This window comes from Temnothorax americanus, unplaced genomic scaffold, assembly GCF_048541705.1.
Source record: "Temnothorax americanus isolate GAGA-0224 unplaced genomic scaffold, ASM4854170v1 Scaffold5, whole genome shotgun sequence".
NCBI classification, from domain to species: domain Eukaryota; kingdom Metazoa; phylum Arthropoda; class Insecta; order Hymenoptera; family Formicidae; genus Temnothorax; species Temnothorax americanus.
This window is the reverse complement of record NW_027509657.1, coordinates 1,456,954-1,484,899: the sequence shown is the minus strand read 5'-3', so window position 1 is coordinate 1,484,899 and position 27,946 is coordinate 1,456,954. Positions and strand designations below refer to the sequence as shown.

General features: G+C 37.2%; 4 protein-coding genes across 18 annotated transcripts in view; 3 read left to right on the top strand and 1 right to left on the bottom strand.

Annotated features, from left to right (window-relative positions):
- Window positions 1-11,036, top strand: part of Cac (calcium voltage-gated channel subunit cacophony) — a 169,843-nt gene extending 158,807 nt beyond the window's left edge. For all 15 annotated transcript variants that reach the window (XM_077418699.1, XM_077418698.1, XM_077418697.1 and 12 more), the window contains one exon: window positions 181-11,036. In XM_077418699.1, the coding sequence (XP_077274825.1) occupies window positions 181-220 (40 nt within the window). In that variant the 3' untranslated portion in view covers window positions 221-11,036. The remainder of the gene's footprint in view (window positions 1-180) is intronic.
- A 572-nt stretch (window positions 11,037-11,608) lies between these two features.
- On the top strand, window positions 11,609-14,628 carry LOC143903968 (thymidylate kinase). Its single transcript, XM_077418110.1, has 3 exons — window positions 11,609-11,850; window positions 12,313-12,804; window positions 13,488-14,628. The coding sequence occupies exons 1-3, from the start codon at window positions 11,724-11,726 to the stop codon at window positions 13,931-13,933; spliced, it is 1,065 nt and encodes a 354-aa protein (XP_077274236.1). The 5' UTR covers window positions 11,609-11,723; the 3' UTR covers window positions 13,934-14,628.
- An 858-nt stretch (window positions 14,629-15,486) lies between these two features.
- On the bottom strand, window positions 15,487-20,365 carry LOC143903974 (uncharacterized). The gene is made up of 4 exons (XM_077418119.1): window positions 19,615-20,365; window positions 18,403-19,003; window positions 16,720-17,894; window positions 15,487-16,432 (listed from the first exon to the last, which is right to left on the bottom strand). The coding sequence occupies exons 1-3, from the start codon at window positions 19,973-19,975 to the stop codon at window positions 16,748-16,750; spliced, it is 2,109 nt and encodes a 702-aa protein (XP_077274245.1). The 5' UTR covers window positions 19,976-20,365; the 3' UTR covers window positions 15,487-16,432; window positions 16,720-16,747.
- Window positions 20,366-20,587: 222 nt separating this feature from the next.
- LOC143903966 (uncharacterized) lies at window positions 20,588-27,946 on the top strand. The gene is given in 8 exon segments (XM_077418106.1): window positions 20,588-25,191; window positions 25,398-25,446; window positions 25,449-25,801; window positions 25,980-26,237; window positions 26,507-26,566; window positions 26,792-26,884; window positions 27,502-27,573; window positions 27,812-27,946. Coding segments are annotated over 7 exon segments (1,179 nt in total). The 5' UTR covers window positions 20,588-24,873; the 3' UTR covers window positions 27,550-27,573; window positions 27,812-27,946.

The following is a 27,946-nucleotide window of genomic DNA, read 5'->3' as shown; positions in this document are numbered from 1 at the left end:
TGGCTTTTCTTGAAGTACCTCTTCAAAGTCTCTGAAATTCATTGATTTTATATTAAATTGAGAAATGATTTACAAATTGTCTTAATCTATTTGCCAACACGTTTTTGAAAATATATAATATATCTATTTCGCTCCAAATTGTAATAACGTCTTGATCGGACGGATAATGTTTTTGAGCAGGTCGAGGCACTCGGACAGTGACGACGACGATTGGTGCTAGCCAAAGTGGGACCCTGGACGGTGGTCCGGTAACGTGGACGCCCCCAGGCGTCTCAGAGTTTGCGCGTGATAGTCGTCCACGTGGGACGCGCGTTGATTTTGATGTGAAGGCGAACGAAAGTGCCGCGGTCGACGAAGCTTCTGGAGGCTCTCCCTCCAGATTTTGACTGGCCAAGGAACCGGTTACACGAAGGAGTTATTCCGGTCACGGCATTGCGGCAACCGAAAGAGATCTAAGAGAGTTGAAAACGGGAAAACGATTCCAGGCGGACGATGTTCGGAACGATCTCCGATGGCTAAACACGGCGACCGAACAGGGTCAGCAAACACACACCAGAGAAGTCGATTTCTGTGCGAACGCACGAAAGGGGAAATCGGCGGATGCTATCATTCACATGTCAACGTCGCACGAAATCCGCGAACGAGGAGGAGTGCGACGCGCGTAGTTCTACGAATCGATCGAAGTGCAATCAAACGAGGCCGAGCTCGGCGAATCTCGAAGATCCGATCTCGAAGCCTGGAGCGCGGGTTAGAAGAATCGGGGGAAACGATCGCCTGGCGCGATTGTCCGAAGATCCGAAGGGATCGTCCCCAAGATGAATTCCATTCCATCGCTGTCGTTGAAGACGCTCTACATTGTCGCGAACGACGTACGGCGAAACGAAAGAGATGGATCTCTCGAGATCGCACGAGCGACGGCTACGTCGAGAGACAAGGTGGTAGGTTGCAGTGAAACTCGTCGTGTACGACAGTGATTGAATAATTGAGCGGACGTTCCGGGAGAGCTCGAACCCTCCGATATTATTCGCGAGTTAATATTTCAATCTTACCTCGGTCCGATCGAGCGGAAATCGTCTCCGAGGAAGACTTACTTTTTATACGATTTTCCGGAGGAGAGACTCATAGAACGCCCGAATTGCGCTGTGATCACCACGAAACGTTCTCTTACGTACGTGTGTATTTATGTATGTATGTATGTATGTATGTTCGTATGATTATGTGCGTGCGTGCGTAAGAAAACCTCCCCCACGAAATCGTCGGAAATCGCGACTGATGTACCGTATCGTTCCACTTCCACTCGTGAAAGCGCCGATTAAGTGATGTTAATTGTTCAACGACGACGTTAATTGAAGGACAATCGAAGGGAGATCGAGGGAGTGGAAAGTGGAAAGATCAAATAGCAATTGGTTTCAGAGTTCAATAAGGTTCTTATATCGTCAGTTTCAGTTTTAAAAACTGAAGATTTCGAAATAAACAAAGTAATCCGAAATGATGATGTTTTATTTCGTAATCTGAAAATGTTTCGTGTCTTTTCGCTGTAAGTAATCGTCAGACGATTCGTCGGGAAATTTGGTCGCGCGAACAGAACGGACTGGTAAGTGGGTGTTTTCCGACGAATCAAGTGGGAAACCAATGAGGAAAAGGTTAATAGGATTAGAAGTTAGGTCAAAGGTCGAAACAAAAAAGAATTCTATATAATAATTTTGCCGGGATTCTGATTAGCTCCATTTCACCATTAACAAAATCGCGCGAAAGCGATGCCCTAATCAAATGCGAATAATCAGAAACCGCTTCGCCGAGAGAGATAGAAAGAGAGAGATACGCAAGGACCGCCGCTATGAAATATCGATATTGTTCGCAGTCGCGGTTCTTGTCAAATCGAAACGCGAGACGATCGTAGTCATCGCAAGGATAAAATCAAGAAGCAGGAAAGGAGGAGAACGTCGTCGTTAATTCGCGCGGATGTTGCCTCGCGATTCGTGCCAATCAAGAGTGATTAGGAGAAAGTTCAGGAAATAAGGACTACGATCGAGGAACGCGCACTTGAAATACGGGATAAGAAGGGAAGAACAGTTGTCGCGAGATATCCGAGGGGGGGGGGAGACGCGTAAGAGAGAAAGAGAATAGACGCGGAGAGGTAAAAACAGTTCTTACCATACGGTTTTCAAAAGCACTCCTGTAAATTACTGCGTATAATTGAATTACAATATTTATTACTTATCACTGCTAATACGGTACCGTTATTAAATTTAACACCCGCAGAAAGAGACGAGAAACAACTACTTCACTCTACTATTACACTATTAACTACTAACTACCGCTACTACCATTACTACTATATTACGATTTACTACCGCTACTACCACTACTACTACTGTTACTATTACTACTACTATTGCTGCTGCTACTATCACTACTACTATTACTCTATTACTACAACTACTACTATTACTAAACTATTCTACTATCGTCGCTATTAACGCTGTTTACTATCATTACTGTAATACTAAGTGTGCTAATTAACGAAGTGCGCGCGATTCGTGAGAGATAAGCGAGGGACATCACTTTATGTAATTAATTTGTCTTTAAACTCGTGAATTTTCATCATGTCGTCGATCGTGCGTTTATACGACGGGTGACAGAACAAAGGAGAAAACAAAAATAGAGAAAAGTCGAGAGAATTATTCGCAAAACGAAAAGCTTGATAAACGAGCGTATCCGAAGCGTATCCGAAACGTATCCGAAACGAGATTCCGTAATAAAGAAAAAAAGAAGAAGAATCATTTATATTATACATAAAAACACATTTAACATACTGCCAATCGTACGGGGTGTTTTAAGCGAAAACACAGACACGAGAATACGTAGATGTACATAAACGTACGTTTCTTTTTTTTTCTGCGACACGTATAAATATTATGATATATCTGTACGTAAGTGTACATACATACTCGGTGAGCGAAAGAGAGGGAGAGAAAGCGAGAAAACGAAGAAACGATTGAATGGATGTAAGATAATTGAATCGACATATTTGAGAAGCGAGGCAGCTCGGCTATAATAATCAAGTCGCCAGACAATGATAGATCTTTCTTCACAAAGTATTTTGCTTTTGTTTTGCTACTTTGATTTTTATTTATTTTTGTGTAATCATCAAAGATAGCTACGGCGTTTTTAAGGAAAAGCTTTGGAAGAAACAGGGCCGACTTACTTCGTTTCTCAAATGATTCGATTGATTTCCGACGCGCTGCTCTGTGCTTGTTTGCGTAATTTTCGTGTATCGGCTAAGTCAAAATAAACGATAATATTGCCACTACGTAACGACATTAATTAATGTAAGTAGTTAAATCGAAAAAAATGTGTGCATGCAATGGGGAAATTCACGTGGGGAGAAAGAATGGGAGTGAAAAAAAGAAAGAAAGAGTGACTGATTTTCCAGCGTGATCGGCATATAAAGATCCTTGGTGAATGAACGGACGTTAATCATCGAACTTGTTTGTATTATTCAGCGATTAAAAATTCAACAATATATAATAAGATCAATTTTTCCAAAGAGAAGATTACAGACTTATCCAATCGCTTTAATATATTGTCTGATATATATATACATATATATAGTAATGTAAAATAATAAAAATTAATAATAAAAAGATAATTCAAGAGAGTTGGGATAATTGATATCTTCATGACATTAATTATATTTCCAGGTCCAGAAAAATCATATTTGAATCAGAATCAAATGCTCTCTCTTCTATGATATAAAGACGTTACTTTGGAGACGAGAGAGATAGATACAGAAAGAAAGGAAGAAGAAAAGAAAGGATCACCGAGGATCTCGTGAGCGCATTTTTAATAGTGACGTATAATCAGAGTCGTGTATTTTCTTCTTTTAAGTGCTTTAAAAACTTGATTGTATATCGTATCGTGTATAAACGTCGTTAATCGCTATGAAGGTTTATAATTAGAATCAATAGGAATGAATGCGATATAGAAAGGAATACTATATCAGTCAATTCGCTAATATTGGTCCATAGAATTGTCTTTTTTAAATTATTTTTATGCTTTTCTTTTTACAAACAGAATAAGAAATAAAATCAGATTTACTTGCTTTTAATATTCGAAAAAGTTAAAAGATTATTGAGAAGTATAAAGTTTACAATTTGTCTAAAAAATTTTTAGCTGGTATTAGCGAATTTCTCAAGATAAACTGAGATTGACAATGATTCATAAAGATCCGCAACATTGTGACAAAATTGAACGATTACAATGCGCGCGCGTGTGTGCGTGTATGTACGCGCGAATAAGATTAAATATTCATAAAAATGTTTTTCTGTGATAAATATATTTCGAAAAAAACGTAGCCGGTCCGACGATACGGTCGATAAGCCAATTTGCGGATCCAAAAGTACATGTTAACTCAAGAAGTGGAGAGAAAGAAAAAGAGCCGCATTTAACGCAAAAATGTCGTCGAAGTTTCTTCTCTTTTTTTGAATTCCGAATATTGTGTTTGTGTTCAGCGTGAAATAAAAAATAATAATATTCAATAACAATTTAATCATTTAATTCTAATATTTGTATTCGTGCGAAAATTGAGATTAATATAAATGCGGAATCAAATTAGACATGTTTGTGTGTGTGTGAGATGCAAATCGTCGAACTTTTAATTTTATTATGAATGAATAGGTAAATTTAATATTAAACATGAAGTGTAAATGCGGCTCAAAGAAAATACATGGATGAATCGATAGATATATGATTTTTAAACGGCAGAAAGCGAAAGATAAAGAGAAAGTGAGAGAGAGAGAGAGAGAGAGAGAGAGAGAAAGGAACAAAAAAAAAGAATGCAGAATGTGCACGTATAATGTATGCCATCATTTAATATACACGCAGTATACGTATGCATATACAGAACGTATATATGCGTGAAAGGGTAATGGAAAAATTCTTTCAATCTTCACAGACTTTCTAATGTCGTAAAAGGATGATGACCAAACTCGTAAACAAGGAATTAATCAACCGTACGTGTAATCTGATATAAATATTAACATAATTACTGTTTTTAAAAGTGTTAATTTAAAGATAAACGTGAGAATTTCAAGACGAAACCGTGATTAAATTATTATTAAATAATATAACAATAATGTAATTAATGTTAATAATGAGATACCGATTATAGTCCTAAAAACTAGTATAACTGTAATAATAATAATGATAGTAATAATACTACGATAAGGGTAACAATAAGGATAACAATAACGACTACTCTGCGACCCGTCTAACAGCATCCAATGGCAGGCGATAACAAAAGACTCTTATATTCTTAGATACGTGGCAAGATGTATAATCCCGCGCGAGAGATTATTATCAAATGTCGAATTGAAAAGTGTGCGTGATTAGGACGAAAAGTTAGGAGTTTAACAGAATTTAAAAAAAAAATTAAAATAATAGCGTTAATAGAATATAGTATCCAAATTCGTGTCGACGCGACTCGACGATCTTCGAAGGTATCACGTGATCGATGAAAAAAATAAATAGATATTTTATTTGATACAATAAAAAAGCGCTTATATATATAAATAATGCAAAACTAGTTTGACGTTTTTGATAATTATATTATGTGCTAGATGTTGCATATACATACTAATTTTCATATGTTGCAATTGTATTTTAGTGGACGTTTCATAGGTTTTATATAAAAAATTAATTTATTTATTATTATGGTAAAATATAATTGATGAAATCCGTTAATCGTTTATTACTATCGACGAACAAAGAAGAAAACCATATAAATAAATGGGATAGTGAACAAAATTAATTGGCATTACTAAATAATTAACAAAATAAATCCGGATTATTTCTTCCAAATATCTTTTTCAAATTATGAAAATTAAAAACAATAATTACTAATATTTTTGTTCTTTTTTTAGTTCCAAGTCATAACTTCTTACATACTTCATCATATGTTTTGTAGAATTGTATAGTGCACTTAAATACGACCTCACAGCACATTCGATCAAATCGCGATCACGCGAGCCCTCGACGTGTCGTCGGGTTTTCAGTGATATTAAAACGAACTAACGCTAACGAGAAAAAATAGATAGGAATCGCGTCACGACACCGCAGAAAGTTCTCTAACGCCGGACGTCCAAACGTGCAGAGCCCGCAGGAAAGAAATAGGGATGAACAAGCGGGATAAGCGAAACATTTTCCACATTAGAGAATTCCATTGATCGCCGCCGATAAACGACACGTGCGCGTTCCGCGTACGTAGACTATAAATATATACGTATACATAAATTATGAATAAAGTACATCGGACACACACATGAACAGACAAAAAACACACACATACAGAGTGAGGTGCTTGCGGGAAGCTCGCTAAAACAGGTAAACAGAATATCCGCTTCATGACGGTGCGCATCATTCATCCGGTGTGAATCCATCCGGTGCACGCTGCAAACGAAACGGAAATAGAGAAATTCTCTCGGCTTGCCAGGGAAAACGAACACGGAACACGAAGTAACACGCGTTAGGCAGTGACAGTGAGAGAAAGAGAGATTTATCGAGTTGTTTCTCGACCGATATATAGCATATTGTAAGAGAGCAGGGAGTATACACAAATGAATTGCGCAGTGTGCGCACGTATAACTTCATCACTTTACTTGTATCTATAACGCAAACGTATAACCGCGATGGGATTAGGAACTTAATAAAGCGCGAGATTTTCTCGGGCGAGTAATGAATAAAGACAGAAGAAACTAGAAGAGAGAAAATTATTATCGTTAAGTTTTTCTACTTTATCTATACATATATAAATATATAAATACGACATATATAGAGACATACATATGATGCGTCTAGTCTATAAATATATAAAACACGTAAAGGATACACGCATACATGTTGCGCATATATATAATTGGTATAAACGAATATTGAAAGCGTATAGTGCGAGACATATTTGAACGCCCTGTCGATAATAAATAATCATAATAGCAAAAAAAAAGAGGCCGCAGGAGAGAAAGGAGAGGCGAATGTGAAGGAGAGAAATTTTTCGTCGCTATAGAATCTCTCGGCGTGTCGGTGCCGAGGCTCCGTAGAGTTTCATACTTTTGCAAATAATCGAAAAATCTCGTCGATAACACTATATACATTTATATACATATAAATATATACATATATATTATGCCGGATCTCTATATACGCATATATGTATACATATTATAAATATATCCAAGAGTAACCCGTTGATATGTGAGTCTGAATCTAATTAAGTCATATGTGTAGCCGTGGTATATGAACGTGATTAGCGAATTGAAGTGCAGAAGACGGAATCGTTGCAGAACGTCAATTTCTTCCGGTCGGAGTGCTTTCGCGTTTCTATATACTTTCTGGCATATGCGTGCACGCGGGTATCGCAGTGTTTAAAAATTAAAGACGCGAATTGAAAGAGTAAAAAGTCGGAACACAATATAGTATATTTATTAGCATCCGACACAAAAGTCATGATAAACGTTGGAGTACATAATTACATGGATAATAAAGTATTCTCTGAAATGTAAATAGAAAAATTAATTTTTACTTACTTAGTTTTATTTTATAATTTTATGTATGTTTAATTATTCTTACTTAATTAATTTTTATCTAATTGGAGATAAACTTCTATAACAGTTTTATCTGTTGTATACAATTTTACCTGAATAGCCAAGTTAGTTGTAATTTTTTAATATTTTGTCGACACTTGTGCACGCGGCGTCCGAATGTAACGTAGTTTCGTATAGTAAAGCGTACTGAATGTACATTCGAGAAACCGAAGAATCCGAAAATCAGGGCTGACGTTTCTTCGTTGCGCAAAGGTCGTAGAGAGAAAATGGGAGAAAAAAATTGTAACACACAGTAAATTATTAATTAGTAACAAAAGTTGCCTTAATATTACACGTTCGCAAAACTAGAATACCCGAAACGCGCGAGGAAGATATCAGATCTGGGGCTCGATTCTCTAACGAGAAACGTATGCGTAAACTCTGCTCTAACAGAAAAGCTGCAAGCTTATTAGCTAAAAACTGTGCGATAACCAATCAATTTGCAGCCTTTCTGTTAGATAAGAGTTTGCGCATACGTTTCTCGTTAGAGAATCGAGGCCCAGAAGGAAGATATTAGAATAATAGAGACTGTGGGGAGAAGAGATCGCGAAAGCTCTTCGAGTCCCCACATATAATTCGGACATTCGATGAAAATATGAAAAGGCGGCTGGGCATCGATTGCGATAACAAATCAGTAACGCATTTAAAATTTGACTAATCAATTTAGAATTTAGATTGTCAGATTCAAATTAGATAATATCTGATCGATAATGTAATTTTTATTATACAGATCATATTTCTCTTTCCCTCTTTTAACAAATGTTTCAACACAAGAGAATTTTACATATCATTTATATATATATTATTTAAATGTTTACTTCCAAACCGTTTTGACATGTCTTATGCATCTTTTGGACATAGATATTGTCTGACAATGAATTGTAATTCGGCACGCTGCAAATCCCTAGCTTCGTCCGTATGAAGATCATCGCGCCTTTGCGATTTCGTCGTCGCCTCACAAATTTAGAAATAAAAAAGTCCAGTGATCGAAAAAAATAGAAACGTAAAGACGAAACGGATAAATCGGGAAAGGAACGCAAAGAGACGGAAACTCAGAACAAGTTGACGAGTCGGAAAGCGAGCAACCGCTGGCCTGTGTTTATGTTACGTATATATGCGTGAGTGCGTGCGTGCAATGCGTGCGTGTATCGCGTATAGATGTTGCAACGAACATATATGAGCGACTAAACGCGAAGGAAAAATCGAATAAAAGGAATAAAATGAGTGTCGTATCGTCGCATGTCGCGAGAAGCTCGTCCCGCGTTTAGCGCTAAAAGTGCGACTCCGAATTTTAAACAGAGTCAGAACGCAGATGATTGAAGCGAATATATATAACGTATATAAAATCGATTTTTGACATATACTTGTTGTGGAATGTTGAAGCAAAAATCGATTTCAACTTTCGTGTTCAGTTTTTCGTATTGAGCGCTAAACGCGCGACGCTATAGTGGCTTTGATAGCCGCGTGCCATTGCGAGCATCGTGTAAAAAGCTTCGGGAAAAAGTGAAAAAATTGAAAGCTTTAACTTTAAAATAAACTAATTTAAGAAAAGGGCACGCGTAGAACAATGCGCGTCGTGATGCACGAATGCGGAAGCACGACGGCGGTGAAGAAAGATATCAACGCTGCCATGCGCGCGATCGTCTGGCACGATTCCGACTGCTTCTACTTATTTCTCTATTTCTCTCTCTCTCTCTCTCTCTCTCTCTCTCTCTCTCTCTCTCTCTCTCTCTCTGTCTGTCTGTCTTTTTCTATCTCTCTTAATGCGGTCAGATGACTTGGCACGCTGGAGGAGCGCAGCATGCAATTCAAGCTCGTGAGAGATCGAAAATTTGCCGAGAACTTCCGAGAAATTTACAAGACGCTAAAATTCGGGCTCGAGAATTCACGAGAAAGCTCCTTTGTCCTTTTTCGCGAGCTCGAGAATTCAGAGCGAGTCTCGTAAACCGAAAGCCGGGTTGTTTTTCCTGGGTGAGAATTCGCGAAGATGGCGATCTCGGGCGCGCTGCGCGGCGTCCCGTCGTGCTTCCTGTCATTGTAAAAAGTTTTACTGTATATTACCTATACATATACGTAGACGTAAACGTACGCGAAAACGCTTAAAAAAAAAAGGAATACTTGTTTTTTTCTGAGAAGAGATCGAGCGAAGAGATTGTATGTATATTTAGCAATTAATAATATAATCATCGTGCGCTCGCGCGGACGTCATGCTGAATTTAATATACAAGATTCAGCCAATTGTAATTGAAAGAAAAATCTTATTTCTTCCGTCGTTTCTATCTGCAAACTGTGCAACAGTATTTTCTTTCGCGCCGCAAATTCTTTGATGAATTTTGAAGTTTATTTAAAGAAAACTTTACGACGTACAATACCTAATAATCGCAAAGTGGTTTGATGTTTAAACTTGTTTACTATAATTAAAATGCGGGAGTATAAGTGGGCATTAGCTTATACTTTTTAGAGATCCTGAAATATATTTCTTTCTAACTTTAAATCAACAAAGTGAAAAACGAGATATATTAAACATCGAAAATTTAGAAAAGCTCGTGAAACAAACTTCCGGCGAATTTTTGAAGTTATCGCTTGTAAATTCATCAAAGCATAACGAATTGATGTCAAATTCTATACGTGTGAAATATTTTATCAAATATTACGTTCGAAATACGATTCTTATTCGCACGGCGGAAGGAAAATATGAAATTCAAATTGTATCAAAAAATCGTAGTCTACATGAAGACGCACGCGTGACGCCACGATTATATGTCTCATTTCTCTTCTTCAAGAAATTAAATACACGTTATGCACGTGAAATGTACCTCTGCCAATAATATCTATATGCGGTGTGCTGAGAGAATGAGAGAAAGAGAGGGAGAACGAAAAAGAGAGAAAGAAAAATGAGAGAAAGAGAGAGAAATATATGTGTTGAAATATTGAGTGAGAAAAATATCTGTCATAATTCTTTAAAGCCCTCGAAAATACCGATATTTGAAAAATGTGTTAGTGTATAAATGAGAAAAAAATTAAAGAGCTTGCACGCAAGAATAAGAGAACAAGAGAAAACCTGAGAGAGAGTGAGCGAAAAAGAAATAAAAACAGAGCAACAGGGAGAATATAAAGACATAAATATTATGCATCGCTACTGATGTACTATGCTGTAAACGCGCGAGAAGCGGAAAACCTATCTTATATATAAATATTATACATATATATACATATATATATATATATATATATATATATATATAGCTAGTTCAATTTGCAAACTTAGTGTGTATCGTCGCTTCGAAAATGCCCATTACTCGCCAGAATCCAAATGAAAAAACCCGACAACCGAGATTTCAAGTTCATTCTTTTTTTAAGAAGAAAAAACTAAATAAAATAATGTGTTAAAAAATATTTCGCACGCACGACTTTTTACTTGACCGCAATCCCGATTTTCTGCCGAAGGTAATAATGACAATTCAAAAATCGTTATAGAAAACGGCGAAAGAGTAAATGAGAGGGAATCCGATCCTTCAATTCACAAAAAGCTATGTATAAACCCTCTAATAATCCTATAAAACTAATAATCCTTTAAAGATTATAAAATGTTAAGTAAAAGTTAATTAATTTATATATATACATATATATATATATATATATATATAAATTAAATATAAATATAAACAAAATATAAATCGGGATGAGAGAGAGATATATATATATCTTTGTTCAACGGAACAGTAAAAAATTCGCACTAAAGAGAAAGATTTTTAGTTGTATATTTAAAAAATCGAATTTTTAGCTAATCGCAAGAATATATACTTAAGCTTCACTTTAATTTCTTCTTTCGCAAGAAGATATCTTCTATTTTTTTTTTAGTGTTTTTATTCTGCAGATATGAAGCAGTTATCATCCGGCAAATATCTTCATCCTTTCCAGCCGCTAGATGGGTGTAGTGCACAGATGTTCGAATCACCGAGGTTGACCGGAGGGGAAGTGGGGAACCAAGCAACCAAGCAACCAAGAACCAAGACCATTTATATTTGGCATCGTCAGCTGGCGTCGTCCAGCGTCATCGCGTTCGCGATTTAATATTCGAACATGTATAAACGTGGGGCGTTGATAGTTTTGGAGGGTTGCGACCGGGCCGGTAAGTCGACCCAAGTGAAGATGCTGATGAACGCGTTGAACGATCTGAATATCCTCGCGAAGGCCCGAGCATTTCCAAGTGAGTAGACCGCGTGTCGTGAAATTAGGTTATTTTGCGCGGGAAAAGTTCCTTCTATTGGTAAATTCAAATCAATCCATCGATTAGCGAAATATATCGAAAAATAACAATTTATGAAGTACGTATATATAATCCGGGACGTTGATTGTTTGTCATTGTTATATTTGTTGTGTCATCGTCATTGTTATTGTTACATATATGTGAATATGGAGCATGTGGAGTGACGACTTGCGCACGTGCGCACGCACAAACTCGACGGATTGTATCGCATTGTTTGAAAAAGCAGAGAATCGACAGTGAAAAGAATTGATTCTGTTACAGAATTAATTACGTCAGTCAAAGAATAAACAAATAATTTATTTATAACCCAGAAATCTTGGTCTAATAAAAATCATAGCTCTAATTGTAATTGAAGAAACATTATTTTATTCTTCTTTATTCTTCTTTATGTTTCTTTTGCAGACAGAAAGACCCCAGTTGGAACTATCCTAAATAGCTTCTTGTCCAAAGAGATAAACGTGCCACCGGAGGCGGCTCACTTGCTGTTTTCTGCCAATCGCTGGGAGTGCAAGGAGGACATGGAGAAGACGCTTCGATCCGGCGTCACTCTGATAATGGACAGATACGCAGCTTCTGGTGCTGCGTATACGGCAGCCAACACCAGCAGGAGTCTCAACTGGTGTCAGCAGGCCGATATGGGTCTTCCAAAGCCGGACTGCGTGGTGTTTCTCAAAGTATCGAAGCGACAGCAGGAGCTGCGCAGCGATTGGGGAAAGGAAAGGTTTGAGCATGACGAGTTTCAACAACGAGTCAATGCCAATTACGAGAAATTACAAGACGATACTTGGATCGTTATAAACGCCGATCAAGATGAATCGGCGGTGCATGCCGAAATACTACAGAAAACACTGTCTGTTATTCAAGAGGTTCAATATCGTGATATAGAATTGCTAGGTGATTGAAAATATTGACAAATCTCTGTTTCCACATGTGTCTTTACCTCAAAGAATTACTACATTAGTAATTCTATGTGGTATTTTCTATTATCTTTAATAAAATCTTAATGAAATGTTAAATAAATCTCTTCTTAAATAAATAACTTTATTTTAATATCTAGAAATTTTTACGTAACTAGGCTTTATACATCAATGATACTGTAAATCATGTTAATTGTTATTTGATAGATATATAATATTGATTAATATATAATAACTAAGATATTACATTATTAAAATTTTACAAAAATTGGAGAAATTTAAATATATATATATATATATATATATATATATATATATATATATATTTGGACTGCTTAATAAGTTGATTTTATATCTTTGCCTTAAAGTTATTTATTTTATAGTTTATATATCAAACTTTGCAGTAATAAAAGTCCAAGTGCTCATTTCGATTTTTATCGTCAATAAATGACATTCAAGCATATCAGATAAATTATCCCTTTTCGTTTCGCTTTAAGTAATATGATCTTTATCGAGAAAAGCGAACGTTAAAGAAAGAACTGGGGATTGTAGGCGTATCTCGGTTAAGTTAGATGTTAGCGTAGAAAAACCTGGTTCTATCATAAGTTGCGACTCACTCTGTGAGCAGTATTTGTGACATTCCTTTTGATGATGATCCAGGTGGAGCAAATATACAACCCTCTACTGATGTTCCAACCTCTATTCAGGAACTATCAGATTTAGGATCAAAATTGATCCTATTAAACTTGGAAATGATCAAGAATTTAGAAGACCAACTCTCTGTTTCTTATCAGAGGAAAATTCAGAATATTCCTAAAGGACTATCACAGAATCTTGTTCTACAGATTCAGATTGAGCTAGTTCAATGGAAGGAATCAATAGAGTCTGAAATCAAGACAAACTTCCAGCAGTATCAAAAGGTAATTTCAGATTCTAATATTCTTCTAAAAAATGCAGGAGAATTGAAGGAATCAAGAGAGTCTGAAATCAAGAAAATCTCCCAGCCGTGTCAAAAGGTAATTTCAGATTCTGAAATTCTTCTCAAAAATATAGGAGAATATATGAGGGCAGAATTCAATAGAATTCTTACAAAAATGGATTTGTGATCATTATCATAAGTTTCGACTCGATCTCGGCAAAATAAACCCTCCGGGTATTTCCGGAATCGGCTCGCACACTTCATGCGCGTGTGTGCATTTGTACGTGTTCGCGAAATACATTACGTCCTCGGGGCATGATTGATGCTCCAGCACGTTAGTATTGTGCCATAAATGAAACTATAGGAATTGCGACAGTACTTGGAATGTAAAAAATATGAAGAAAAATGCGTGTTACTGTATTTGCAACAATATTAATAGTACAAAGTTAGGCATAATATAAATATTTTTACACCATATGTATACAAGTTGTAATCTCTAAATCTTTTTGTATTTGTATTATACATCTTTGATATGATATAAGTTGTGTTTATTATATTTTATTCAGAAAAAGAATCATCGAGAGGTGAAAAAGTGCTAATTCCTTTATAAAGAAGAGAACAAAAGTTTAAGCTTTAAAGAGAAAGAAATCGATGATTAACATTGATTCCTTCGTCTTTAAGAATATAATCGCCCGCATTGTTACACTTGTAACTGTTATACAGGATCATTTATAAAGATTGGAACTTGATTATAGTAACAGTTAATTAATCCTGCTCCTTTCTATATCATAATCTTAGTTATAACGCACAGACTAAAAAAAGAAAGGAAGCAATAAATAAAATTGGAGGTTTTGGAATTTTAGTGTTTAGAATTTTATGTATGCCTTCTCCTAATTATATTTACCATTTTTATCGATTTTCGAAAAATTAAATTTTTATATTTGAGTCCGCAAATTAAAAATTTCGAGACTTTCTGAAATCGCGGTTCTTGGAATTTTATAAGATTTATAAAATCACAAAAATAATATTTTGTTGTGAATTATCTATCGTCTAAAGTGCACTTTATGCTGAGAAAACTCGAGATCTACGCTCATATCCTCGAATGAGTATGGCAACGGAAATCGATTATGTTGAGTGTAACGACGGTTGCTAAGTTGCAAGATGATAAATTGCATCTCGCCTATGTGCTGTGTGTAATGATGTCTTTCGTGCAGCTAGAAGCAAGCACATTAAATGCGCTTCATGCAAGCGTACTCTTGAAGAGGATATACGTGTAACTTACAAAATACGAAAGTGCATACATATATACTACAGTCTGATAACAACAAAAAATCCGAGTAGGCAGTGATGGATCTACACCGTTCTCTGCATAGTGTCCTCGGCTGAAAAGGTCAGTGTTAATTAGTATATTTTAGAACGCCTTAATGTCTCTATAGAATCTTTAATAAATCTTTTCTTATCTTTTTTTAAATGAGAGTTTGGCGGAGGAAGGGCTTTCCTTAAAATTTGAATAAAACATTTATCCCAAAAATTTAACAAATAAATGAATTTATTTAGCCAATTTTTATTATATATTGAGCAAATAATTATTTAATTTTAGCAATTTTAAGTTTAGCAGATTTATTTAATAATAAATAATATTTAATAGTTTAATAATTAATTATTTAGCAGGTACTTAACACTATCTAATAGATCGCATATAATCTAAAGAATAATAATTTAATTACTTAACAGATATTGTAAGTAAAATAATTCAAATTATATATCGATATATTGAAATATGGAACAGATTTTTTGTTGTTGTGTATGTATGTTTTTTGTTAATTGGCCCAAATTCTTTTGCATCAAAGCATCAAATTAGTTGCTTTTTTATACATAAACTCAAATAATTTTAAAAATTGAAAGTTGTCTTCCTCTTATTAGAACGCGAAGTAAATCTGTTTATCGCTTTAATCATAATTTCCCCTTCTCGGTTCTGACTGTAAATTATTGCGGCCTTCTGTGACGACAAGCTATTAATCCTTCAGCGTCGCTCATGTGCAGCGATATGTGCGCGCCGAGTGTACATTGCAGGTCGTATTATTCAAGAGTTGAGGATATCGTCCGGGAAAATCGCGTCCTTCCCCCGTTACGAATCCTTGGACGGCAGCGCAACTTTGTTTCGTACGGAAACGCGACCCGGGGAAATTGCATCCGGCGAAGAAATCCGGCGGAAGCGCACAATAGGGCCTCAAGTCTGAATTGATGTGTTTCCGGGACGATGTAATTTTCCACGTGGGCGGGGCCGCCATTTCGCGAATTACCGGGAAAACTATTAACTTTCGCTCGAACTGTAAGTTCCATATTGCTTGCTCGATTGCGTATCGCGAGAAAACACGAGTTTACGCGCGAGGAGAATTCTCCCTGTCTCTGTATAGCGCGCGCTATGTTATACCTATTCTACAAATAATGAGTCGCAGGAAGTTTTCTTTTCTTCAAGCGTTTATTTCGTAACGATTGTGGTCCGTTATAGATCATAATTAATAAATCGTTGTCGAACGTGAGTACGTTCATCGATGAGAAATATTGCGTGAAAGATTTATAATTTAATAGCGTCGTAACTTTCGTTGTTTTTCAAACTGTAATTGATTGCACACGAGCCTCTGTAGATTTTTAGATCGATTCCCTCCAGATCCGTCATCTTTCTCTAAATTTAAGAAAATGGCGTTATTTTTTGGGGGCTTATTTCTTTTATAGTGACATATTGGAAAAAAGATAAAAAGAAGATAGCATACAGGAAAAATAAAAATATCGATCAATAAAACCAAATCAGAACTTCATTGAAATCAATAAAAATTATCCTCTATCGTCTTTTTATACATCTTCATTACACAAAACTTCGAAACATGTATAGGAAAGTTATATAATATTACGATTATTGTTTCGTTACTTTTTTCAAAGAATACATTTATAATTATAAGTACATTCACTCACTGTATAAGCTGCTGTGAAGATATCGTCTTTAGTCCCTCCTGGGCCTTATGGTAAAGATACTCCTCTCCGTCTCGCACGAGCGCCTCGGTCTCACTGATTGCGGTACGCCATTATCACTGTTTGCGGAAACAGTGGTGGTTACGGTTCGCGCCAAGTCAAACGGGCCGAAGACGAACGCCGTCTCGTACCGCCTCATCCAATCGGAATCGGATCTCGATCTTTTCCGCTCCGGTTCACCGTCGTTAGAATTATCTCGAGATTCCTCAGCGTTGACAGAACGCCTTTTCAGCGACTTCTGCGGAAAACACCCGACATTTCCGCCCGAATCGGTCGACTCTATCTCGTCTCTCGGGCTGGCGCGGGAAACTACCCTCACGTTCGGCTCCTTTGTGCCCAAATCGACGGCGGAGGTATCGTCGAACACTTGTTGCAACGCGACACTGTCGTCGTTCGCGATATTGTCGACCTCCGGGCCTACGATCGATCGCACGTTGCTCAACACTCGGCTATTTTTGCACTTCTCCTCATTATTGGCCGTTTTATCGAGCGTACAATCGCGTTCCGTATGCGTCCTCGATTCGTCCAGGTTCGCTCGCGTCGTCGGGCGTACGCCACCGGATTTAGAGCTCCGTGCTGCACTTTCGATCGTCCGGGTGTCGATGACCTTCGGAGGCCTCGCCGACGTTGGAATAACGATGATATCTTCATTTTTCCCCGACAGTGATTCATCGCTCGACTTAGCCTCTTCGCAAAGGTCTTCGTCTAATTGAGCCTCGTCATGCGATCTCTTCAGCAAGTTCTTTTCCTTCTTTCCAAGAATCAGGTCCCGTCTGCTCGAATCGATCGCGAAATTGGGCACATCGTCGAATCTGACGGTTTTTCTAGGCCTGAAATTATAACTGTGACTCCTGCCGGTAGATTCGCACCGTTTATGCGACGCATTAGCCGAGAGATAATCGTCGAACGTGACGAATCTTCTGAAAGACATCCCCGTCTCCAGGTCCTCCCACGCGTTGCAATGAATTCTCAGGAAACAATTGTCGGTTCGAAAGCCCGTTCGCTGAAAACTGGCGATAATGAGATCGCGCGGGACTTCCCTCCACGCTTCCATCAAGCTTCTCACTACGTTCTCGACATTCCATCGGCGTTTGTCTCCTCTGATTCCTTTCACATACCTACGACGAATATTTCCGATAGTTCCCTTGCGAGATAATTAAGTCTTTGAAGCGCGAGCTTCCGTTTATAACACAAAAGGCATTTCTACATATTTCGAAAGTTGTCTAAACATGATGAGAGAAATTTTGAAAATTTTACATTCTATTAGTCTTATATTTTACCAGATAAAGTTACTGCAGCCTGCTTTGGTTGATCTACGGTCTGTTTGCGTCTTTTGCATAAAACCCCTGAGAATCTTTACATTATTATCAAATCTTGGAGCATTAAAATTTATTAACCCCTTGAGTGCCACACCATTTTCCTCGAGTAATTTTAAAATATCAAAAACAAAAGATTCTCAAAAATTAATGAAAGTTTATATAGAGAGTTTATACAGAGAGATTTTTGATGGTGCTGATGACGAATTTCAAGTCAATTTAAAAAAAAAATTGGTAATTTTTATGACAACTCTTAAACTGATGTTTAAATTAATAGAAACAGTTGCTCTAGATCCCCTCATGAGCGTACTTGCGTCTGTAGGCCATCTTGACGAAATGGAAGACGTCTCTCTTCAAAGGCCTCAACGACGGCGGAAAATCGTCGGGGAAAAAGACGTGCCTAATGTTGCTCAATTTAAAATTTCGAAAAGAACCGATGCGACTCCTGTGCACCAGCAGCAAAATCCTTCGACCGCTGCTCGACATACGACAATTCAATCGGGTCAACCATTCCCCGAAGAGACCGTCGTTCATTGAGGCGTTTTCACTGTGACTGTACATGTGATCCTTGCCCATTATCGCGGCGGGATAAGAGCCGCAGATCAATAGCGGCAGCTTCTCGGTGCCGGAGGCGTTGCAGCACAACAGTACCGTCGTCTTTTTCAAACTCGTTTCGAGTTCATCCTGCCGCGTCGGTGACACCGATAACCCGATGGGCGAAACGTCCGAGTACATCGTCAATTCGTCCACGTGGAATAGGTCTTTGTGCTTGTATCGCGTGATAATGGATCGCATCATGTCGATCCAGAGTCGGTAGTCCTTGAAAATCGGCCCGGAGGGTTCCTCCAAGTTCAGCGAGAAGCCGTATCTCTTCAAGAAAGACGTCAGCCACTTTTCGGAACATTTAAAGTCTAACCGGAAATCAAAAGTAAACGATTTAAAGGGAGAAACTTATAAATCCCAGCAAATACCAAGTAACATGCAATTTACATGCTTTTATAATCCCCTACTCAACATATATTTACATTGTTGAGTAGGAAATTATAACTAACATGCAAGTTGCATGTTTTATTAATGTCTGCTGGGATGTGATATGACGTTACAACGATGTTCAAAATATCCGCGCCAAATATTATTAATAATACACGCATTAATAACATGCATTAATAACATAAGTTTTTTTTACAATATTTAAATGTTGCTCTATATAGGGAGCAAATATCCGAACGCCAGAGTTAATTGTGTACGGGGTAAAAAAGAAATAGAGAGGACGGATGTTATTCTTCCAGGCAGGGGAATAAGACGAAAATCCCAATCGGGAAAAAGGCATCGTTTTTCTCCTGAACTAAACGGTAACATTCGATACTGCTATCACGGTACGAGCCTATTATCCCTTCGATTGTTACGCGATACGGAATAAGTGAACAGTCTTCGTGGACCGTCGGATTAACCCCGTTCGTGCCTCGAGCCCTTAAAGCAACGCGGGAATGCGGGGGTGGGGGGGTATTCTGAGGAAACGTGCCAGTCAGTCCGTGCTCGCCGGCCAATTCGAGGGCCTTGTCACGTAGGAGATGCCTGTCGAGGGGATCACCGGCAGCGTGTCTCTTGCAGGTCCATCTCAACAGATCGTCTTTGATCACTCTCATGACGGCCGTGTCGCATTCGGTGTATGGCTTCCAGGAGTTCCAGGACATTTCGATTCGCTCGAGCGGTCCTCTGTGGCCTCGCGTGCTGCCAGACTTGACGTTCCGGGAGATTTTTTTTGGCGGATTGTGGTTGAAACGGGACAGGGTTGGGTCTATTGGGGTTAAAAGTTGTTGACGGACAGACACGTAACGGGCGATTCGCGCTTGTCCCGCGGGAAACCGCGTTGACAGATACATTAAGCTTCGGCCGTGCTCTCGTTTCGTTCTGTTTGAAATTCTTTAGAAAGGTTCTCCAGTAAATCACGCGGGAATTGAGCATGCATGTATGTGTACTGTATACATATATATATAGTATATATGTATACACACGTCAGGCATACAAATAATTTTGTGTTACTAAAAGAGCCGGTTGTTCCAACCTGTTGGTAAAGCTAACTAATAGTTAAATCATATATGTCTATCTTTGTCTAATGTAAAGGATAAACAAAGACATATATATTATTTAACTATTAGTTAGTTTATTAACAGGTTGAAACGACCGGCCCTTAGAGAGATAAGCATTTTCTTAAAATAAAAATGAAAATAAAGCTAATACTTTTTATAAGGTTATCTGCGTCATATATAGTTTATGAATTTAAAATTAATTTAATATAATTTAATGTGACTTGTATAATGGTTAAAATAATTGTTGCGATTTTAATTATTTTTTCTTAGAAATAATTATTACAATTTCTTAAAAAAACTTTTAATATAGTTCTCTAAAGTGAATTCAATCAGAATATTTTCACGGAAAAATTATAGGTATTTATTCATATTTCTTCTGAAAACATTAATTAATTAATTTCTGAATTTAATGAAAAATATCTAAATGAGTACTTTATAAAAAAACAGGTTTTAATGAGTTTCAGCAAAGATATAATATGTTTTTGAAGCGATTATTACTTTTCGCGAAAATGTCTTAAAAGTTGCAAATAATGACAGGAAAGTGGCGCAGAACGCGATTTTACGTAATGAAATTAGCGTTTATTCTTCGAACAAGTTTCCAGCTGAAAATTAAGCCATTCCATTATTTGGTTTCGGTGGATTTAATCACTCGCGCCGATCGGAATAATTAATTAGTTGTCGAAACGAAGGGTGAAATAAACGGCGGTAAACAAACGATAATCTTGAGGCGTTTAAACAATAGGGGACATGAACGGTTTTCCTCCCCAACCCGCAAAATCTCGTTTAATTTGTCTTATCCAGTTAAAATAAAATTGATTAGATCAATAATTAAACTTACATGAAAAAAAAATTCGCCGAGAATTTCTATTCAGTTTGCGTTCTTATACTTTTAGATAGAATCTAATTTATTCAAGAATTTATTTCTCGAAATGAATTTTACGAGATAAAAACCCAAAACGCGCTCGCAACTCGCCGGCCTTTTTCCATCTTCATTTATATTAAATTTTCGTTCAAGAGAAGTTATAACGTGGACACCGCGGACGGACGTGAATACTTTTCTCGCATTTCATTCCGAGATCACCGGAGACCGAGAGCGCGTGAATGTTCGCAACTTATCGCTCTTAATACACGTCCTTTTCATGACATGTGTATTCTCTTAATATGCAGACTATTTCTGGATGGTGGCATTCAGTCGTCTCGTCGCCAAGTTTTTTCGACGTTTCCATATAATTGCATGAGAAACGGGAACAGCGACGTCGCGACGCTGAGTATTTGCCGTCAGCATTCACGGCATTCTCCTTTAAAAGCACTCCTTTTCGCTCTACTCTTCCGGTCACTGACAATTCTTCTTTTTCGTTCCAATTAAACTTTGTCGTGGGAGGCAAACTTATAGCTACAAGATCAAAGAGAGTATATTTACTGGCACAATTCTACTTAAGTTAAACTTAAGCTTAACTTAAATTAAATCACTCGCTGCTTAATGTCTTCGTAATATCGTGCCCTACTAATTATTAATTCTGTGGAGTATTACCGTGCGACACATTAATGTGCATACTGCAGTGAACAATTTGCTAAACGTTCCACCGAAATTCGTTTTTGTTGTCAAGAGGAATTATTTCGATCTGTTAACTCTTGTATTTTGTATTGCATTTAATATCAATCGATTTTCAATCAGATCAATAACTGACAAAGTTTAAATAATTATATTATCCAGATAATTACCCAATTAATATTTCATCAGTTTTTATAAACAATAATTTTTATAAACAGTTATAGAAATAACAAAGAAAAAATTGCTTGCTAAAAACGTCCAGTCTATACGTACGGAATTTATTTACGTCGTTTGCATTATTTTTGGGGCTGGTATGTAGTCTCATCACTCGCCGAGTAAATATATGAAAATACGTTTCGTTCCTACCACACTGTTTCGAGCATTCGTTCACATATCGTCCGTCGAGGTTAAATTATACATTTCTCGGGAGCGTTGTCCGAACGGAATAGTTCTGGAGACCTACATGCTCGGCTACATTCAACGTCTCTTCGCGTTCTCTCAAGTTGGAAAGTTCATGTTATAATTTGATTATTATTTTGCTTTCTGTATTACGATCTTGATGTTACGGTTTTTCATTATTATCTTACGTTATACCAGAATACACATATATTTATACGTACAATACTTATAATTTATCAAAATTATTTTACACAAAGATATATATAATCAAAAATAAATTTTTCTTGAATTATATATATTTCAAAAACAGTTCATCATTATTCGATTATCATTTCATGTTATATTTCTGCTATTTTAACATTATTATTGTTAACACAATAGACATGTAATTCTTCAAAATTATTATTTATATAGAAATCAATAACAAGTATTCATTATTCTATTCTTGAGATAAAATCATTCACTCACTCTCTTTGTTTTATAAAAGTTTTATGGGAATCGAAAGGAACTGGAGTACACTACATCCCGTGCAATAAAATCGGTATACGGCGATGCGGCATAGCCTTGAATACAAACATCAGGCTGTCTCTTCATGCTATACAATTACAACTATACGCGAGCGCTTCGACCGGTTATCTCCACCTGTTATTCTTCTCCGCTGTTCAATTATTCATTCAGAAATAATATTTAATGGTAGTATTCGCGCGCGTACATTGTGTTTGTGTGCCCGTCTCGCGGGTATGCTTATACGTGACCTGCTTTATCGCGCGTGTCGAAAGCGCCATGAAACGCCGAGTCCTCGTATAGTCCTCGCGAGAGTCTCGCGACGCCGTCGTCCTGGACAATCGATGCGCTTCGAGCGACGCGACTTGTCGCGCAGTGTGAGTACACGCGGGTCCGGCTGAAACATTCCCGAAAATTTCTAATTTACGCGACGTAATGATTTACGCGGCGTGCACTGCGGTTGCGAAGGGATGATCCCGGTAAATACTTTGGGCTCTCGGCCGGAAGCTCGGCTGTCTATTTTTAGGACGTTGAATTTTGGCGCAAATATGTACTATTTCCGAGATCATATAAATCTTTTTATTCTCTCTATATCTCTCGGCGTGGTTATATATTTTCCGGATTTATAACGTTCTCGTCGTCGGGGAAAGTTGACGTCGAACTCGCGGAAAAAGTTTCGAGCTATTACGACAGTTTTGGAATAGTCCTCGGGCCACGTTAAAATTCGCTTAACTTCCGAAATAAAGAGTGAGAAGTGCTCTAGAATTTTGCGAACGTAATAGTTTATCGCGCCCGATCGACTGCGTTTTAAGAAGCGCTACGGCTTAAGAGAAAAATATAAACTTGTCTTCTTTCTTTAGATTTATATGCTATTTCTTCTCATAGTTCTTCATATGTTCTGTGGGAGGAAATCCACGATAAATAAAACTGTGGAGAAAAGAGTAAGAAAAACGTAGAGATTCTCCGTTTTTCTTACTGTTTTTCCTTCAGTTTTATTTATCGTATAGCTTCACATTGTCCCACGACGTTACGTTTTCTAGGACAATGCAATTGATCGATGAACGTAGTGATTTCCGAGACACCAAGCAAAAGCGTACAAACTTTTCAGGACTTCGTTGACTCAATGTTCACTCACGAAATTGAAGATGGACCCTGATTGGAAGCGTCATTATCGACCTTTTGCGATTGTAAACTTTGCTTTCGCGCCGCGTTCTTCACACTAATCGACTTTGACAAATAATTAACTTCAACAGATCTGTATGTACGAAGGAACAACGTTACAGTAAAATTCTCACGATAATGGAGCATAAGTATGAATAATTCACAGAAATTTTAGACTTTGTAAGATCTTTACTTTGCCTGACGAAACTACGACGACTCAGTTTTCCGATATAGGAATGGACAATATAGATAATCGAACTCGTACTTCTATTACAACGACGTCTTTACTTCTACTTTCGGCGCCACATTACAATGCTATTTTCTTATTCCGTATTATACCGCGTACATACATCCACTCGCTCACGCATACCGTTCTTCATTCACGCTGAGGTGACCGTCACGTGCCGGTTATGATTCGGATTTACAGTAAGGTACTCATCTGTGTGCTTGTATAATATAAAATATTACGCTTCCCTCGTTGGCTCTCTCGCTTGTTCCGGGGACATTCGCTTCCTTCTCCTTGATTCGCTGATAACATGCAGGGCGCATACCGATCAAGATCCGTATGTAGTTCGGTCGCCGATCGGAGAGATTCAAAGGTGGTTGCGTCGGGCCTTCAGATGTGTGCTTAGCTCGCGGTTCCCAGAACGAAAGAGGACGAGCGAAGCTCGGCCTCGTCGATCACCGCGGATCGCGGATCGATTGACATGCGCAGATTATTCGCTTTTTATTAAACAACTAATTAATATACAAAATATAATTTCAGTTATATACAAAGTTATTTTTTTTTTTTCAATATTTATCTATTCTTTTTCTATTGCAATGTATTTTTATTATATTTTTTTTCCTCAACAGTATATTATTGTATTAATATAATAATGGAGCTATTCGAATATACCCTTAAGATGCGTCATTGTCTTTATTCGTTTTTTTCTTTAAATGCAAATAATTGTGCTGTATACGTGTTGATAATTATATATACTTTGTAGACGGGTGCAAGTTCTACTTCATTAGCGAAGTCCCACATCAAGAAACTCATGTCTGCTAGATCTTGTTGATTCGAAGTTGATCGGCCATGGAGTTACACGCTTTTCTTTTTGACGTGGAGACCGTGTTTGTTAAAGTGAAAAAGAAGAAGCTGAAGAAGCTAGTAAAGTTACGCGGTCCAGACTCGCCTCTTTACAGAGCCATCTGGCCGATGATCTATATCGTACGAGTGTTCGGCTTCGCTCCTTACAACTTCTCGCAAGACCGCCTGGTGCCGTCGAACATCAACCTGATCTTTACGGCAATCGCCACTACTTTCTACAGCTATGTATTCTACCAGGTGTTTAGCAGATTTCCAAGTATCAGGAGAGGAAACGAGACTCTTGATGCAACAGAGAACACAAAGGTCAGTGAGAAATTAATTAAAATAAAGCAGAAGACTACTCGCGATATATATGTTATCAAAAATAAATAAATCAAGAATTTATTTATTTATTTAAATTCTTTTTGAAGAGAAAAAATCTGCTTTAATGCGTTTATCTTAATTTGTATTATTCTTCCAAATTTAAGTTAAGCATCTGAATTCTAAGTGATCAAAATTAAATCGCTCAGATTATCACAAACTACAGCGTGGTAATGTACGAGTTGGGCTTGACGGCATTTACAGACGCAGCTTCGTCAGGATTTGGAATGCGCTACAAGATTTTGACGAGGAGGTCCGACAATTGGGTTATCCTCGCAGAGAGACGCGGACAGCGGTCGTCGCGTGGATCCTCGTAATTGTGACCGCAGTCATCTGGACCTCCATTAGTCTCATCGGAATGTACGCCTTCGCAGAGAAATGGACTAATAATGTAGCATATATGATGCCCTATGTCGGTACGTCGGTGGATATCTACAAGTTCGTGGCGATGGCTATTTTTCTAGGCCAGCGGTTTCATCACCTGAACACGATTGCGATGCAAAATCTACCGTTTACATCGACGAGGGGCAATGGAATGATCATTAGCAAGAAGGTTTCATTTAATCTTCTTAAGAATGATATAATTATGATACGTACTATATAATATAAAAAATAATAACATGTAATACATAATTTTATACGTATATGCATATAAAATACGAATTTTTATGTCAGAGTTAAACAACTTGGTGGTAAACAAGATTATGACAGTTTCTATTTGTTTACAAAAGATGATCCTGAGTATGCATAACGATTTGATGATTGCCGCGGAGGACTTGGACTCGCTGTATTCGTGGTCGCTACTCTTTTGGCTGATTAATCTGAGCTTGCATACCACCAGCAACATGTATTTTGTAATTCAGTACTTGTTCACGAAGCAGTGGGAGGTGCAGATGTGGTCGCTGGTCTCCTGCTTGTCCGCGTGGCTACTGGGGTTCCTCTTTCAGCTGTTATTACTTCATATCGCCTGTGACTTCGCCTCAGCTCAAGTAAAACTTTTCTGCCGATGCTAAGTCAAATGTTCCTTTATACTTTAGGTAGCGATAAAAAGTGTCGAGATAACAACGCGAGAGTGCGATGAGAATTTATAATCAGTACGCGCAAACTTTGGACAATGTTACGTGAAATAACGGCCGACATGTGCACGGATATTAAATAGAAATATATTTAGAATCATATAGAAAAGCTTAATGTGTTTAGATATAAAAAAAAGTAGCGTATTTTTAATTAGAGGATGCGAGAACATGATTTATTTCAGGCTAATCGCATGGGTCCGATTCAGGTCGAGTGGCAAGCAAAATTGATGAAGAAAAATGACGTGAGTAGATGAAGTAGATAAAGCCGTTACAACTTGAGGATACATTATCTTTTCATTTCTTCCAATAGAGATAAAATCCAATTTTTTATCCAACAAATGTAATTCTCTGTCTAATTATGATTTCATTTATTTCGTTAAAGCATGTTTCGTAACTTTGTTATATTTACATATAGCAATTATTTTAATACGATTGCAATCTGCATAAATATTTTTCTCTGAACACAGGATTTCGTCCAATTGTCGTTGCAATTTCTGAATCGAAGGCTAAAGTTCTCCGCTGGCGGATGCTTTTACGTGAAATTGCCGTTATTATGTTCGGTAAGAAACTAAAGCAATGCGAAGTATATTTTAATTATGTAAAAAATATATTCTTTGGGCTTTATATATATGTTAATTATAATCAAGTTTGTGACCTCTATTTAAACAATGCAATAGTTGAATACCTCTTGTTGTGAATTACGTAAGAATTTCGATTAGGCGGATTATACCGCGAGTATTCTACTTCCTGTGCACGCGAGAACAATCGCAAGTATTTAGCGATTAATTCCGCGATCCGTCGCTTAAATTTCAACTTAGCTAAAAGTTTGAGAACGTCGTTACTTTCATACATATGTAAAACACGTATGTCGAAGAATTAAAAGGTTTAGTAACAATAAACGCTTCGCGATACGAGTAAATGTAAATTATCGCGTCAAGATTTCAAAATTGCTGAATTATCCAAATATTGTTATTTTTGTAATTAGTACAAAATAAAGGATTAGCTTCAAGGATTGCGAAGTGACTTTATATCGTATTATTAATTTACGAATATCGTTATGATAGTATTATAATTTGTACTATTCTGTTATATTTATTCAGATATATATCGAATACCATTCTCGGACTTTTTTTATTCGGATATTGGAAGATCATTACGTGACCAATATTGCTTTCAGATTGCTTCAATGATGGCCACGTATCTGGTTATACTACTGCAACTTTAAGGAGAGAGCGCGCTGGCAATAAAAGTAAGGGACAAATCGCAAGATTTCCGTATTTTAACTATAATTTCTAACGTTTGTTCTAACGCGTGTTCTGTTAAATCGATATAAAAATGTCAAGCCGATGTGAAAAATATTGATTTGGAATCAACAATTTTCAAATAATACCAGATTAGATAAATATATATGATATAAATAGGATTGAATTGCATTCTTCGTGCTCGTAATATCATCGACACCAACATCTATTTGTTTAATTTTACAGTGAAATAGATTCTGGATGCGAGAATAATCGATGTCACATTCGACGTCTTTTCACGTTCTCTCAAGTTGGAAAGTTCATGTTATAATTTAATTATTATTTTACTCTCTGTGTTACGATTTTGATGTCACGGTTTCA

Coding starts and splice junctions, on each gene's coding strand:
- LOC143903968 (XM_077418110.1), top strand. CDS start 11,724: ATGTATAAACGTGGGGCGTTGATAGTTTTGGAGGGTTGCGACCGGGCC. Junction 11,851..12,312: donor GAAGGCCCGAGCATTTCCAA/GTGAGTAGACCG, acceptor TTTCTTTTGCAG/ACAGAAAGACCCCAGTTGGA. Junction 12,805..13,487: donor TCGTGATATAGAATTGCTAG/GTGATTGAAAAT, acceptor ATGATGATCCAG/GTGGAGCAAATATACAACCC.
- LOC143903974 (XM_077418119.1), bottom strand. CDS start 19,975: ATGTATCTGTCAACGCGGTTTCCCGCGGGACAAGCGCGAATCGCCCGT. Junction 19,004..19,614: donor CGGCGAGCACGGACTGACTG/GCACGTTTCCTC, acceptor ATTTCCGGTTAG/ACTTTAAATGTTCCGAAAAG. Junction 17,895..18,402: donor AAGATGGCCTACAGACGCAA/GTACGCTCATGA, acceptor TATTCGTCGTAG/GTATGTGAAAGGAATCAGAG.